At 45.3% G+C, this 16,192-nt stretch overlaps 1 protein-coding gene across 2 annotated transcripts; it reads right to left on the bottom strand.

Annotated features, from left to right (window-relative positions):
* Positions 1–5: 5 nt before the first annotated feature.
* Positions 6–14,815, bottom strand: Mlec (malectin). 2 transcript variants are annotated; one of them, XM_046456492.2, is made up of 5 exons: positions 14,426–14,809; positions 7,659–7,837; positions 6,740–6,916; positions 6,579–6,636; positions 6–5,441 (listed from the first exon to the last, which is right to left on the bottom strand). In XM_046456492.2, exons 1-5 carry the CDS (start codon positions 14,649–14,651, stop codon positions 5,212–5,214), a joined length of 870 nt encoding a protein of 289 aa, XP_046312448.1. In that variant the 5' UTR covers positions 14,652–14,809; the 3' UTR covers positions 6–5,211. The 2 variants fall into 2 exon arrangements, with proteins under 2 accessions (XP_046312448.1, XP_046312449.1); XM_046456493.2 differs by lacking the exons at positions 6,579–6,636; positions 6,740–6,916 and having other exon boundaries at positions 14,426–14,815.
* Positions 14,816–16,192: the final 1,377 nt, after the last annotated feature.

The following is a 16,192-nucleotide window of genomic DNA, read 5'->3' as shown; positions in this document are numbered from 1 at the left end:
CCGAGTGTCACTGCAAATTGTTTATTAAAACACAAAGCAATGGACAGTGAAAAAACATCCTGATTTTTTACTTTTTGGTGGGAGTGGGGTGGGGCACGGAAGGGGCAGGGACAGATGGAGACAGCCCAGAAGGAAAGACAGCTCTATCTACCCCTACTGCTTCCCTGGCCAGCCAGGTTCAAAGCCCCTCAAGTACATCTCACTGTGCTGCTGCTGTTAAGTACATACTGTGGCTACAGGCAAAGAGTTGGTTTGGCATCTGCAGGGAGAGGATGGAAAATCAGAGTAGAAGCTACAAGGCTACTAAAAACTGACACATTTTCTCCGATACTTGGTACCAAAGAGAGCAGCCAGGCCTAATTTGGAGGGTCAGGCAAGACAGCTTAGGCCAATAATGGTTGAAGAGGCTGTCATGAGCTCAGAATGGGTACCTGATGGTAGCCTGGGAGAAACTGATGGAAGGGAAAGGTAATGTTCTTTAAATCCAAGGAGGGAGCTAACCCAGGGTCAAATTTCTTTTCATTCCCTGGATCATGACACACCAAACAGAGTTGTCAAGAAAGTCTCTTTACTGGTTTTGCCATATTGTCTCTCCCTGCCAATTCTCCCCTCCCACCTGGCAACTCGGCTCTCCTTTCCCGACAGTTGTCCTTTGAAAGGACGGAAAGCGCACTTCAGTTTGTTGTTGTTTTTCCTCATACTGAAATAAAGCACTGAAGCTCAAAATAGAGGTGAGAATGGAGTTCTTCTTTTCCCAGTGCTATGTGCTCCCATCTCACAAGACTGCCTGGATATGAGTGGTGCCAAGGCCCTCTCTGCCAACTCGAACAGGCACTACTGTTTCCCTGGCTGCCAGCACAATCCTGGCTCCTTGTTTTTATACTCCTGGGAGGAACTCGTCCCAAGAGATCCATCCTGCTCTTTTCCTGCCAACCCAGCCAGTCCCCAACTCATCTGCTCTTATCAAGATGATTTGGCCACCCAAAGCAAGTGAGACAAAGGCAGCTTGAGGACGACAAACCAGATCAACAGCAAACCACACATGTGCAAAAGAAACCCACCCTCACTAGGCAGCTGACCCACTGATGCCAAGCTTACAACGTGGGGAAATCTAACCCTCTTGCTTCAGAAGAGGTCCAAATACAGAAAGAGCCTAGCTCAGACTGAAAAAGAAAATTGCCCTGATCTCTCTGAAGCATGAACATTAAGGCTTCTTTGCAATTTTCTTAGAGCTCTTTGATCCCTAATTATATCTTTCCCTACAAGAGAGGAAGATTTCTTCTGAGATTCTGAACAGATGCTGAGTGTTTCTGGTTCTGCTTCAGTACACTCTCACTTAGCCTTACCCCAGTCTCCTTCCTCAGAGGCCACAGCAGAAGGCGGCCCAAAGCATACTTCCCCTGGCCCAGTCTTTTTTTAAAAAAAACAGGACCATTTATAAGTTTCTCACTTGGGAAAGCTCACCTACTCTCCTATATCCTTTTGGAGAGGCAGGAAGGACAATGTTACATGTTGTCGCTTGATGCCATTAAGGCTCCTCAAGGCAAGAAGACACTTGAAAAGTAGGCCAGCAAAGGGGAGGGGAGGGATGGGGAAGCAGCCCCATGGCAGGGACTGTAAGACCCCTGCCCTGACCTGAATCTAGAGGGAATGCCCACCCTGGCTCAGAGCAGGAGAGGAAAAGGCACTGTGCTGACCGGGGTAGGTTCATCCTCAATCCCCAGGGAGGGTAGAGAACCTGCTGATTCTTTCCTTGGGCTTCCCGAGGTGAACCAATTTCTAGGGAAAGGGATCTAAGTGCTAGGACAAGGAAAATACTGCTGCTGTTTTCTGAAATTCTCAGCTGAGATTCTAGAAGTCAGGGCCAGGTCTCCCTAGGAGAGGCTAGGGGCAAAACAAAAAGGAAGAGAAATTCCTTAAAACAGAAGCTTCTCCAAAAAAGACAAAAGTCAAACCACACTTCTAAAACTGGATCCAACAGTTCCCAGGCACAGAAAGGGGGAGGTAAGCCTAATGCAAGTTTTATCCCACCTCATCAAAGCCCACATGACCTCTAGCGTGACTGTATCCCCTCAGAGAGAGCAAGAGAACTCGATCACACCTTTCAACAACAAGGTGGCCCTGCAGGTCACAGCTGGTCCTCCTGGGAGTCTGATACCACGGAAGCTTAAAAGTTATCTTTTAAATCATCAGAACTCAGGGTATCCACTGAGCAGCTTCTCCTTAGGAAGGAAGATTTTTCAGAAAAAACAATGGATTTGATTTACAGGATATGGACCCCACAGTTTCTTAATTTTTCACTCAGCATGAGTAAGATCCAAAATAGTCCAATTAGAGACTGTGGATCACTGACCCAAATCAGACCAGACTACAGATTCAGCCTGTTTCCAGCATTCATCTTTGCATGGTTTTCTACAAACTGCACTAGAGCCATGCTTCTGGCAAAAGGAGTTTCACCCTGGCTATCTGCTCTTTAGCCAGTAGGGCTCTATGGACCCTAAAACCCTGGGACGGCATGTGATGGAATAGAAGAGCCTGGCCTCTCCTCCCCAATCAGCCCCAGGCAGACTCCCTACAGTACAGCCCAGCCTCAGTCCTACACTAGTTCAAAATACAGATGGAGAACAAACAGTGCAAAAAGCAAAAGATGAACAGAGTAATTCTTGACATGTACAATATAAAAATAAAGCATGCCCCATTCCATCCCTTTAACCTAAACTTCATGTACCTTTATCCCTTGGAGGAGCCAAAAAAAAAAAAAAAAAAGCTTTCAAGTTCAGCAACATGAGCCAGCTGTTGCTAGCACTAGGCAGCTATCTTTTAGCTGGGTGGGCTTGGTTTCAGGGGAGTCTATCCCAGCCCCTGCCATAATTCTCCCCGTTTCCTCACTTCCCCTTTAATTTTGTCAGCCATAGAAAGATGTTCCTTCCTTTTGGATACAACCAGAGAGGAAAGCACCCATTCTGTCCCTGGGGGAAGGAGTAGGCTTCTGGAAACAGGCAGAGCAAAGCTGCTTGGCTTACAGTACCATTAGGAAATGGCCCCAGGAGTCAGGGTTTCCTTCTGAGACAATGAGTCACTAAAGAGATGGGCTGAGGTGAGGAGGCAGGACCCCTCCTTCCTCGGAGACCCAAGCAAACTAACAAACAAGGCAAAATAGAGGCAACAAGTCCTCCTTCATCTTGTCTAATCAATTGGCAGTGGCTCACACCTTTGGGAATTGTGAAAGAACAGAAACCAACACCACTGTCAGAAGCCCAATTAGTAAGGACATCCACTGTCCAGGAAGTTGGTCCCCAAGACCAAGGCTACAGTACCTCAACCTTTAGAAGGGGGCTTCAGGTGCACTCCAGGACCTCCTTGCTCCTCTGATTGCAACCTCAGGCCCCAGCCATCCAGCTGCCTGGCTCAGTACCCTAAGACTGAGGCCCAAGTCACAATGAAAATAAAGGGCTATAATTCTCAAATGACTAAACGCTGGCCTGGAGTAATCATTAAGAGCCAAAGTCAGGACATGAACCCAAGAACCACTTACTTTTGTCACATAAGGAACAGTTCAAATATACGAAACTCTTAAAAAACATCTAGTAAGGCAAACTGAAAATCAAACATATTCTAAAAAGATGGGCCTGGCCTGAGATTCTGTACTGCTCCAGCTCAAGCTGAAGCTAATCCTGCTGCCTCCCACCCACAAAATTTCTTTTAGCTTAGCTGGGTCCTCCCTCATTGTTGCCCTAACAGAGAAATGAATGACAGTGATCAGAAAGGAGGAGAAAAGGGAAATTTCATTTTCTGCAGACATTTTTCTAGGGAATTCCAGACAGACACTTAGATGTTAAGGTTAACCTCAGAGCTGCCAGGACTAAGCTGACTGAGACTCTTTTAGCCCCATCACACCAAGAACCTGACTACAACTTGGATAGGGAAATGAAAAGATGGAGGCGCATAATATTAAGATTCATGAGAAAAATCACTGGGCCAATATGGTGAATCCATTTAGTTCCTTGAGGCAGCTCTGGGCAGAGGACATGGGGATAAATGAACACAAAATACTAAACACTCTAAACAGTGGTCAATCACTTAGTAGGGCTCAAGTCTCTGAGGTTGCTCTTAAGTTATGCTAACATAAGCCTTTTCTAATCCAAAGACCAGAAGAGACTTTTAAGGTCAAGTGTTCAGTTGCTGTAGGCTGGAAAGCATCCCTGTCCCCTGGCAGCAAGACCCTACAAAGGGGCCAGTAAAGAACTGCTGGGTCAGGTCCTCCTGGCTGCTGGCTCAGAGATCCAGGGAGGGAGGTACCAACAAGGTGAGGTGGTAGAAGATAAGATATTCAAGCACAGAGAATCCAAATCCCCATGTCTCCTTCCCTTCTTGGCAATAATTTAGTGAGGATGGTTGAAAGGGAGAAGAGATTCCAAATGAGCCAGATTAAGAAAAAAAAAAAAATTGAAAGATCAAGTCCCCAACAGGCACTGAAATCAAAATGATTTGCTGTGGTGACAAGTCAGAGGCAATTTGAGGACCTGATATGAACTAATTGTCTTGGATACCAGACAGTCCTCTAACTGGCACATGTCAGGGAGATAAGCAATGACAAACTCAAATATTTGAGAAGGAACCATCATTGGATTAATCCAGAAAGGCTTCCAAGTAAGGAAGCGTTTACTTTTCTTTCTTTTTCAATTCCCCCATTTTTTGCCTTTACCATCTGATTTATACACCTTCACACACACATTCTTTCAATCCCAGGACATATGAAAACTTATCTGGACATGACTTCAGAACATACCCAACTCCCAGTGCTGGTCTTCTCAGGTAATTAGATGACATTTCCCTATTTGTTAATTTCTAACCTAAAAAACTACTCTGAGTTCAGAGTCCTTTTCACTCGTTATACAAATAAGGATCCTGGACAGGAAGGACCCGTTTGCCCCAAGTACCCCAGAGAGAAAAGTGACAGCTGGGGCCAGCCACAAAGAGAGGACTAGGACTGAAGCAGGCCTGGGACCAAGTAGTGGATGAGGGCTGCTCTCCACTCACTCTGCCTCTTTTTATCACCTTTACTTTTTGTGTGTGGGGGCTTTGTTTGTTTGTTGGATTTGTTTCATTTTGTTTTTTTGTTTTTTATATCATTATGAAAAATACAGAAACCAAAATCAACATGTTTGGTTTCCCACTCCCCTCCACCCTGCTCAGGATGGTCATTTGTTCTCACAACCGGCAGAGGCAGAAGAGGGTTGGAATGAAGACTCCAAAGGCCACCAGGATGGGAAACATGAGGCTGCTGTTGTCTGAGGCATAGGGGTTGGGTGTGCGAGGACCAGACTGCACCCGGTTCTTATTGGTCTGTCTTTTGAGATTAGACCCTTCATCATATTCTTCTTCTTCTTCTTCCTCTTCTTTCTTCTCCAATCCTGGATGAGGCTGTAGCTTTGGTACATCTAACACAAGAAAGAAAATGCCTATTAAGTGAGACCCATAGCATGAAGTAAGACCCTAAGAACAGCAAATGAGCCACAATAAAGAAACTCCTGTGACCTAACTAGGGTCCACAGGAAGGAGAAGTAACACAGATGATCTCCAGCCTAAAGAACAACAGAGTGTCAATAACACTAGTCTTCAGATTTAACTAAAAAGTTGGAAAAGCCCTGCTCACAGAGAAGCTCACTATCTCCCTTCCTGTCCCACATCTTCAGAGCCCCAAGAAGTTTAGACTGGTCAGAGACAATGATCTCACACCCAAAATTTAACCTTTCAAATCCCTCCTCCTTTGCACAAGCCCACATTTCCTGTAGATTCACACAAAGACTAAAGAAAAAAGCTGATCTACAGCGTTCTGGGTTCTAGCTCACACTTCCCCTCTGTCCTACCTCTTCCTCAGGGACTCAAGCACAAAGCTGTCTGGTGTAAGATATCATCTTCCTAGATGCCATCACATCAGAATTTGGGAGGGGACACCAAGACAAGATGATAAGATGTGTACTCAAGACAACTTGGGTAAAGGCACAGAGATAGGATAGGGAAGAAAAATCACTAAGATACAAGTTTTCTCTGCAAACATCAGCTGGGAAGCTGGCAGCCAGGATAATCGAAACCCTAAGCAAGAGTCTGAATCCCAAAGACAAAGAGATATGAATAAATGGACTTTGGTCCCAGTGTACTCCAGCAACACTGGAGTTCTTCAGAACATACCAAAATCCTAACAAAGTCTTCCTTTTGCCTTTTTCTCCTAAGAAATAAATGTCAACAAGAATTGAAATGAGGACAAGTTTAAGGCAATAGCAAATTGGGGTCAGGCACCTCAATGGGAACCATTATTAATCCCAATTTATAGGAAACTTAAAAGAATTTGTCTAAGGTCAAACAGCTGATTAAATAGTAAACATAAGAACACAGATCTTATTTCAAAGCTTGTGGCTAGTACCATGAAATACTTCATCCTCATCCTTGTGACTCTGAATTCCCCACAATCTGGCTTTAAGTGTTTACAAATAATGATCAGCTAAATTATCTCCTGAGGGTTTCCTGAACCATATCTTTCAGCCAGAGTCAGAAAGCAAATCAAAAGCACAACTTACCATCCACTGTTCCAGCCATGATGTAGAGTGCACAGACTTTGGGATTGTCATAATACCCCTAGGAAATGGGGAAGAATGGTCAATCCACACAGCAGCCAATATGTTATCCTCACCCACTCTTCTGAGCCATTCCTCAACCATGAGACAGAATGGGGCATTACCTTGACAAACTCAATGTAGAGTTTCCCTGTGAAGGTGGACACTTCCCCCTGTACACTCAGCTTCCCCTTTCTGATGCTCATAGGGATGATTTCATCGTGAGCTGTGCTGTGTCCAACACGATCAAAGATATCCAAATCCTTCACCACGACGTGGCCATTTAATCGTACATCAAATACCTTCAAGGATTAGAAAAAGAGACTATGTCAAAACCATCAGCTTTGTACCTCTTCAAGGAATCGGACATTATGCACCTGCCTAGGCTTCAAGTTCAAAATTAATTTAAAAAATGATGGGTCTGGATATACTCTGGGGTGGCTAGAGTCCTTTACCCAAACCAAACCAAAACTATGTTCTGTCATTGCCATGGCAGTAGCATATTTGCCTCAAGAAACAAAGAATAAAAACAAAAATCTCAACATGCAAAGAAGGAAATTCACAGGAAAACACAGAGGAAAAGGAAAAGGCTAAAAACAAGAAGGCACTGAAAATCAAGGGAAGAGAAGTAACCAGGATGGGCTGGGGTTGTGGCTCAGTGGTAGAGCACTTGCCTCACATGTGCGAGACCCTGGGTTCGTTCCTCAGCACCACATAGAAATAAATGAGTGAAGTATTGTGCTCAACTAAAAATAAATAAATATTAAAAAAAAAAAAAAAAAAAAAAAAGAGAAGTAACCAGGAGGACCTTAACAGGATCAGTCAGTTGCCAAGAACTAGGATTCTAGCAATGCTCTCTGTCACCAACCCCCAAGGCAAGTGTGGTCACACAGGCAATGGGACACAGCTTTCTCAGATGCAGAAAGAATCCGGCTTTTCCTCAAAGTTCATCTGTTCCTCCCTTCTGGGAGGCTCTGACACTCTGTGGCCCTATAGCAAAGGAATGTCCAAGAGTATCAATGTCTCACTAAGTCAAGACCTTACCTTCTGCTGGGACTGTGCAAAGTAGACCTCTGCAAATTTCAAGACCAGCACATAGTCCCCCTCCTCCTTGATGGGCACTTCATAGCCAAAGGTCTCTTCATTGTACCGCTCTGTTTGATACAGGATCTGGTCCTCTGGGTTGGAACGCAGAATTGGCAGTTTCATGCCATAGTCTGAAGCTGGGAACCAGACAGAAAGCACATCAGAGGCAAGATATAAAAGAGTAGAGACCCCAGAACTGTCAGAGGCATTTCTGGGGTAATGCTAATAACCCTTTCAGTAGGAGGAGCCACCTCCTCTGCACCTGGCTCCAAACAGAGCTCACACAAAAGCAAGAATCAGATAGCCATTGCCAAGGAAGAGCACATGAAAGAAACTCAATACTCATTCCAATAGCCCCTCTAACCTTCACAGGGGAAGGTTTCCCCTGGCTATCTGGAGAATGAGAACAAGTCTAACTCATTATGTGAAGAAAAATGCTATGCTGGAGGTGCCTGGTTCCGGAAGAGGGAGAGTTTCAGAAAAACCCCCTGAAACCAGGGGATGGCCAGGAACTCTAATCAAGGTGACTGAGTTCAAATGTTTTTTCTTAATCAGAAAAATTAATCATCTGGCTGGGTGCGGTGGAGTACACCTGTAATCCCAGTGGCTCTGGAGGCTGAGGCAGGAAGATTGTGAGTTTAAAGCCAGCTTCAGCAACTTATTGAGGCCCTAAGGAACTCAGTGGGACCCTGTCTCTAAAGGGCTGGGGATGTGACTCAGTGGCTAAGCGTCCCTGAGTTCCATCTCTGGTTCAAAAAAAAAGAAAAGAAAACTAAGCATCTAAAACAAACTGGACGGGCTGGGGTTGTGGCTCAGCAGTAGATCACTTGCCTAGCATGTGCGAGGCCCTGGGTTCAACCCGCAGCACCACATAAAAATAAATAAATAAAGATAGTGTCCAACTAAAAAATAAATGTTAAAAAAAGAGAGAATTTAAAAAATAAATAAATAAAACTGTGGACTATCTGGTTACAAAAGTCATTTTGTTATCATCTTTACTATGAATAATATCCCAGCTTTACTTGTTTTTTCCCAAATTTTCATTCAAAAAGTTTTAATGCTGGCAAAAAAAAAAAAAGACTCACAAAAAAGAAGGATGGAACTCTCTAATTTCCAATAGGTTCAAGCACCTTGCTACCCACAGACTCATAAAACTCCAACTCTTAAACATTTCCTAAATTAAACCAACAGAAGAAAACAGTTCTACCAAAGCTCCAGCACCTACCACAGCACCTGACATAGTAGCCACTCAGACCAATATAGGTCTGTTTCCTCACCTATAAACTCAGTGTTGTTTGCTGAATGAACAAATGGCAACAAAGGAAGTACCTACAAAGCAGAGAAGTCATGCCCTGCTCACCAGGAGTCTAGAGCATCTGCAGGGAAGTCAATCTGCCAAGGTCCTACTGATACCTCTGGCTTAAGATGTCCAAGTCCTGGGGAGACACCATTTCCATTTCACAAAAAGAACAAGGAACAAGGTAGAGTAAAAGTACAAAGTTTACCTTGGGGTCAGTATCAGAAAAGTCAAAAACCTCTATTGTCCCCAGGTCTCTCCCAACCTCGGTAGAAGATAAGTTGTGTATTCGCGTTTTTCCCACACACAACAAACTAAACTATTCCACAAAATATCACCTTCCAGCCCCCAAAGATAATACTTCTGTTTCCTCCTTCAGAGAGCAGCCTGATTCCTTTATCCTACAGATACTTTCCAGTGTCCCATAGTTTACTTTCCCAACTACTGACAGATAGTAGGGTAGGGTAATTTTTCCTCCAGCATGGAATTAAGACTTCAAGACTGGGGCTGGGGTTGTGGCTCAGCGATAGAGCGTTCGCCTAGCATGGGCGAGGCCCTGGGTTCGATCCTCCACACCACATAAAAATAAATAAATAAAGACATTAAAAAAAAACAAAACAGAATCATCTTTAAAAAAAAAAAAAGACTTCAAGACTGCCTTCCAATCTCTCATGGTGACCCTGAAGTCATCTGCCAACTAGATCCTTTGGGAGATGCCAAGTGTCATCCCTAGAGCTGAATTACCAAAATTTCAAGGAAGAAGACCTGGCAAAAGGTAAAAGATTAACCAAAAGACCTAGTGGATGAGGTCAAGCTCTTAAAAAAATAAACATAACTGTAACAATTCCTGTAAATGACATTAGCCATGAAATCAAAAGAACTGATGAGACAATGGAACAGGAAACTCATTGCATTTTTGTCTTCAGACATTTTTCTTCCTATTTCTCCTCAAGAAATTAAAGAAGGGGCTGGCTGGGTGGCACACGCCTGTTATCCCAGTGACTTGGGAGGCTGAGACAGGAGGATCACAAGTTCGAGGCCAACCTGGGAAAAATAAAAGTCACTCAGTGGTACAGTGCCCCTGGGTTCAATCCCCAGTACTACAATAAACAAAAAAAAAAAAAAAAAGAGAAAGCCCCAAATGTTTCTCAGCCTCAAAGCACATTACCCCAGGACACAAACCTATAAAGACTGAAAGACTGCTATTTCTCTTCCAACTAAGAATGTCCTCTTCCATGAGGACTGTGATCCTTACAAATTTGGAACATTAACTAGATTTGACTTATTCATGCACAGAAAAATTTGTGCATGTGTGGGGAATCTTTTTTTTTTTTCCTTTGCCAAACAGAAAAAGTGAGAAACCAACAGTAATGTAATCTGTGGCAGTCTCAGTCTCACAGTTAAAAAAATTGCTATGTGAACAAAAATTATTTAATAACCTTGGAATTACCTTTAAGTGTTTTCCCTTTAAAGCCCAAGTGACTGTCCTAAGAGATTTGCCACATGCAAAGTTGCATTTGCCTAAGTCCCAAGAGATGCAGCAGCAAAAAGGAAATGTCTTCCCTCCTTAGCCTTCATGTCTTCATAGCTAAATAGATTTCTCTAAAATACAATGGAGTGTACAGTCAGCACACTGCTAAAGTTGACAGAATACAGCTTAAGACAGTTAACCAAAAAGGAAGGAGGCCAAAGGGCCTACATTATGTCTGCTGCTTCTTAGTTCTACAAAATAGAGCAGCCAGGCTCCTTGGCAAATTCAGCTCAGGTTTTAGAATAAGGCAGGCCTGGATTTGAACCCTGGCTCTGCCACCTAAGAGAAGCTGAACAAGTTGTTTTTTCTAGGTCTGTTTCCTCACCTATAAAACAGAGTTGTGGTAAGAATAAAAGCACTTGTACCATTAAAATAAATAAAGTAAAAAATACCTGTAAAGAGTTTAATACAGTGCCTCACACAAAGAAAAGCATAGACAGACAAGAAGGTACACGAGCCAGGAAAGGATATGCACCCAATATGCCCTAAATAAATGTCTCTGCTCTATAGAGAATTTAGAAAATGGACTAAAAGGAAAAAAGAAGCAATCAAACTAATTGGAAAACTGCAGCTGGGAAGCACAGGAATTAAAAGCCAGAATGAGCAGAAACCTGTTCTACATGAGACCATCACCATGAAGCACTTCTTGGTGCTGCAAAAATCTCTCAGTACCTCAACACTAGGACTCCTGACCACTAGATTCTTTTGAATCACTTTCTTTGTCAAGTAAGACTAGTCCCTCAAGAATTCGTCTCAATGGGCAGAAGCAAGGAACTCAGTGATTCAGGGACTTAATTCTCTACCTGTAAACTTCCAGCACTCAGAGGGCCTGCAGATGAAGCATGCCTGTTAGGTAACAGTATAGGGAGACAATTCTAAACACATTCTACAAGAGAGAATTCTAAGCAAATCAAAGACAGCAGTCTGTCTGTCTCTCACCCTAACTTTCAAGCTCCTCCTCCCAAGGCCAAATCCTTCCCCAGTCCAGGAAAGGGTCTTCCTTAGGAAAACAGAATTGGTAATTTGATAAGCTTAGATCCTCAGCCAGCATCCCCCGCCCTCCAGCCATGTTCTGCCCTATTTTTAATTCCATGTAAAAGGTCATCAAGCAGGAAAAAAAAAAAAAATAGTGACAGTTTACCCTACTACAGGAGGATTTGTAGAGTCATGTCAGAGATTTCTAAGGTATGAGAAGTATTATTAAGAGGGAAAACAAAGCTCAGAGAGGTAAAGTCAGTTCCTCAAGGTCATACAAGTTTAGTAAGTATCTTTCTATGAAGCGGAAATAGCCTCCCTCTATAACCAAGCCAAGTTCTGGGCCCTTAGGCCAAATAATCAGGTCTTTCCCTAGTCAGAGTCAAAAGGGATCCAGAATAACCAAGAAGAACCCGTATCGTGTAGCATGCCAAAACCCCAAGGTAAGCACTGCTGAACTACTTTCTATACTTCTATCTGTTGAAGCACACAGATTGAAATGCCTTTCCCAGGCTATGAGCACTAGTTATCCTCAAGGCAGAAATGAAATTCAATAAACATTATAAAGTGCCTTTGAATGCATAAGGCACCAGGTGCCCTGGGCCACTCAGTTACAAGAATGCTAAACTACAAAGAAATTACAGAGAAACAGCAAATTCAAAAGCAGGCCAAACCCTTATCTGGACAAACTTGGCAACAAGTACCTGAATTCATTTTACACAAAATGAACTTTCCTCAGCATGGTGAAAACAATATCACAAGCAAGTGGGAAAAGAAATAGGGCCTACGGCTCCTACAGCAATTAGTGTAAATAGCTGCACAAGGCAAGGGTCTCCAAATACCTGGCACACCCTTATCCAAACAGGGCCAAAGAAGGAAAGGCAGAGTGAACAGCTGCACTTCCCTTGTGGGGCTGACTCCTAAGTAAAGAAGAAATTAGAAAGATGATTCCTGAATGGAAGCTTAAACACATCTCAGTCCCAGACCTAATGCCAGAAAAATGCTACTCTCAGGAATCTGGTAAGCCCAAAGTTGCAACAAGGTGGTCCAACTCTAACCCTTTTCCCTATCCATTCCTTAAAACTGTTCAATTCATACCCAGACTGGAAGACAGGGAACCTCCATTTGAAAAAAAGAAAAAATGTCCAAAGGTTCACATCGGAAACAGGACTCCAATATGCATGAGCTTTGGTAGGTCTCATGTAATTTCACCTGCTACAATAAACTCCAAAAGAACTGCAACCATGAGCCAATAACCCAAGGACAGCGAGCCTGGCTCACTGCTGACCAGACCAAAACAAAGACAAAAAAACACCTGCACCAGCAAACTAAAGCCAGAATTTCTGAATAAGATCAGTACCTGGGGATTAAACCTATGTGGTGTTGGTCAGCTTTATCCACTGCCCAAGAGACCTATTAGAACAATGTAACCAATGTAGAGCCTGGTATCTGCTAAGTGAGAGAAACCACTTACTCACTGTCCTCACTACAGTTATCTCAAGAGGCAAAGTCCACAAACTGTTTGTAGTTTCCTCAGACCTCCTTCCTCCCCGTCCAGACCACAGGGAAAGAGGAAGGGTCCAGGATAGAGATAGCAATGACCTCCTGCTATGAAGTCTGGCTTTGGCTGTGCAGGACTGAAGCCCTGACTCAGCTCAACTCAGGCTACTGGGATCTACATGCCAGGGCTAAACAAATTCCAAGACAAACACAGAACTTCAGAAAGAAGCCCTGTGTCCCAAGATCCTCAGATGTATGAAAGCAATAAACTTCTAATATAATAAACTTCCAGGAAACTGCAATTAACTTGTAGAAACTAAATGCAATCCCTTAGTAAAGGCAAGAGCCAGATATGGACATCGTGGAAAAAGAAAAGTCTGTCTCCTAGGTTGTCTAGAGTGGCATATTGCCAGTTGGGCAGCCTCTTAACCCAGCAGATAGTATAAATCTCCTTCCAACACATGAAGCAAGGAACTTCCTTCTTAAGCCTGTTTTCCAATTCTACTTACAGAAGAAATAAAGAAATCTGAGAGCAGATTTCCCCCAAAGAGTGGTCTGCAAATGAAGTATCTCACAGCAACTGATACAGAAACCTAGATCTCAGCAGCGGGAGATCAATCTATTTGATCTGGAGTGAGGACCAGGAATCTTCATTTTTAACTACCTCTCCTAGCAATTCTTACACTCACTCTGAGAACTCTGCAGCTCTGTAAAAGCCACTGTTGCTCAACCAGTTTAGACACACTTTTCCTAAAAGCAGGAGTCAAACCTCTTAGGATCACCCCGGGTAGGTGGTACCACACTATAGATATTCAGATCTTACCCAGGATGACACAGTTGACACATTGCCCCCAGACTCACGTGCAAGATGGCTTCAATATAACTACTTCTACCTTTGAAGTACACATATTTGCTCCAAGGGAGGGCGGGGGAGAAGGCTACAATCAAACTTTCCTGGCCCATCCCCTTCAAAGATTCCTTGCTATTCTGGCTAAGAATCAAGCACGGCTCCTTTAGAAGGGGAGGAAAAGCAGCAGATATCTGGGTCGCAAGAATCTACCAAGAACTGTCTCGATAAGACAGCAGGAGTACTGATGAGTTATAACTCGCCTGGCCTCGAAGGGCAAGAGGCATCTCTGGTCTTTACTTTCCCAGTTTGGGTGGGGGTGAGGGGCTGAGAAAATCCAGGATGCGAGGTCCAAATATAACTTCTCGCCAACTCTCTGCCTCCATAGCTCTTGGTAGCTTCGAGCCAGTGCTAGGCCCTGGGCGTATGACCAGGTCCTTGAGGAAACTGCAAAGAAACTTCACTCCAGAGACGTGGCCCCTAGTCGAGGAACGGGATCAGGGCCCGCAGCCGTCCACCAGCTGCGCCCAGCACCGCAGGCCTGGAATCCCGCAGCGCGGGCGAAGGGCTCTCACCTCGGCCCACCCGGCCTTCCAAAGGGTCCTTGCGGAAGTGGATCCCGTGTACGTCCACATGAGCCTCTCCGCCAGCGTTGACCGCCCAAATGACGCTCTCAGGCAGCCCGGCACCAACCACGCCGGCCACGCCGAGTCTCGGCTCCCGGAACGACGGCAGGAGCATCAGTAGCAGCAGTCGCAGAAGCGCCCCAGCGGCTCCTTCAACCACCCGGGGCCCCAGCATGGCGGCCACCACTGCGGGGGCAGCCCCCGCCGACCTTCGTCTTTGGCCGGCCGCCAGGCCGCCCCCGACTCAGTAAAACAGTGCCACTGGCCGCTCTGCCTCAGCCGCCGGGGACATGTCGCTCTCAGGCCTTTTTCTCAGCCACGGGTGCCGCCTCCCACCTCAGGAACAACCTACCCCGCCGCCCAGCCTCCCAGCCAAGACCCTGTAGCCAATCAGCGCCGATTCCTTATTAATTACCCACCACCCCGCCGGGAGCCGCCCGCCCATTGGCTATCAGACGCGAGAAAAGGCGTGGCCACTCCCAGGCTCCGGTCCAACCATCGGGCACGAGATGGAGCGCGCGCAGAGGGAGGGAGTTCGGTTGAAGCAGCGGTCCGATGCGGAAGTGGCGGGTGCAGCGCCCAGGCGGCCCCGGAATCCCACAGCTGAATGGGAAAGGTGGCCTGGGGGGGTCGGGGGGAAGGTTTAGTATAGGGCGCATTGACACGTCGCCAGCACTTCCGGTGCTAAAAATCTTGGGACCGAATAAGCTCTGGAGGGGGCGTTGCTGTCTTTCCCCCCTTTTTTTCTCAGGGAGAGGCATGAGCATAAGCTCAAGTAGGAGAAGCCGTGGACACTCTCCTGACCTAAGAGACTCAGCCTTTTCTCCGTGTGAGACAAAGGACCCAGCCTTTGCCAACGAGGCCACAGGAACACGACTGAAGCACACGAGTCCCACGAGGATAGGGTCCCGCCCCCACCCCTTAGCGGGCTCTGGGCGGGTGGTAGAGTCCAAGCGGCCGTCCAATCAGAAGGCTCCAACGCAGCGGAAACGCGTGGCTAAGTGAAGGAGGGGTCCGGGCTGCCCGCGTCTCCATGGCGACAGCCTCTGGCCTGACTCTGAACCTGGAGACTGGGCGGGGGCTTCCTTGGCCCTGGCCGGAGTAGAAGTCGCCAGTTCCCAGTTTGAGGACCTGGGTTACCTGGCACAGGCATGACCCCACTTCTCTTCCTACTCTGGCAGTTAACCCGGCGCTTTCCTACACTGGTGATCCCTGCACTTCAGTGACTGCTCCAAACTCCCACTTCTCCAATAGGAAGACAGGCGCAGAGAGAAGCTGTGTTGCCAACAAGGGGTCTCACCACAGGTGCAAAACCAAGGCAGAAAACTATTTAATAATTTCGTCCACAAGTACTTATCCAGTCCCTACTAATAAGGTTGTCAGATTTAGCGGATAAAACACAGGAAACCCCGCTTAATTTGAATTTTAGATAAACAAACGGAACATACTCATATTAAAAACCAATTTTCTAAAATTCAAACAACTGTACGCTTTGCATTTTATCTGACGACCCTACCTATTATGTGCTAGGCAATGAGCTTAGTGCTGCAAAAACACACCTGGGGCCCCACATGAGAATCATAGATGTTTAAGCAACCCATGACCCAATTAGTTAGAAAAGGGTGCCAATGGACAATATAAGGGGAAATTTAAATGCATCAGAATTCTTTTCTCAGACTCCACAGGTATAACTTTTGGGAGATTGTTGTGTGTGTT

The sequence above is a fragment of the Marmota monax genome, unplaced genomic scaffold (genome assembly GCF_021218885.2).
Source record: "Marmota monax isolate L192 unplaced genomic scaffold, Marmota_monax_Labrador192_F-V1.1 WCK01_AAM20220418_F8-fsc00185, whole genome shotgun sequence".
Classification (NCBI taxonomy): domain Eukaryota; kingdom Metazoa; phylum Chordata; class Mammalia; order Rodentia; family Sciuridae; genus Marmota; species Marmota monax.
The sequence above is the reverse complement of the archived record's forward strand: the minus strand, read 5'-3'. Positions and strand labels throughout refer to the sequence as shown.

Coding starts and splice junctions, on each gene's coding strand:
- Mlec (XM_046456492.2), bottom strand. CDS start 14,651: ATGCTGGGGCCCCGGGTGGTTGAAGGAGCCGCTGGGGCGCTTCTGCGA. Junction 6,917..7,658: donor TTGCACAGTCCCAGCAGAAG/GTAAGGTCTTGA, acceptor TAATCCTTGAAG/GTATTTGATGTACGATTAAA. Junction 5,442..6,578: donor CATGGCTGGAACAGTGGATG/GTAAGTTGTGCT, acceptor TTCTTGTGTTAG/ATGTACCAAAGCTACAGCCT.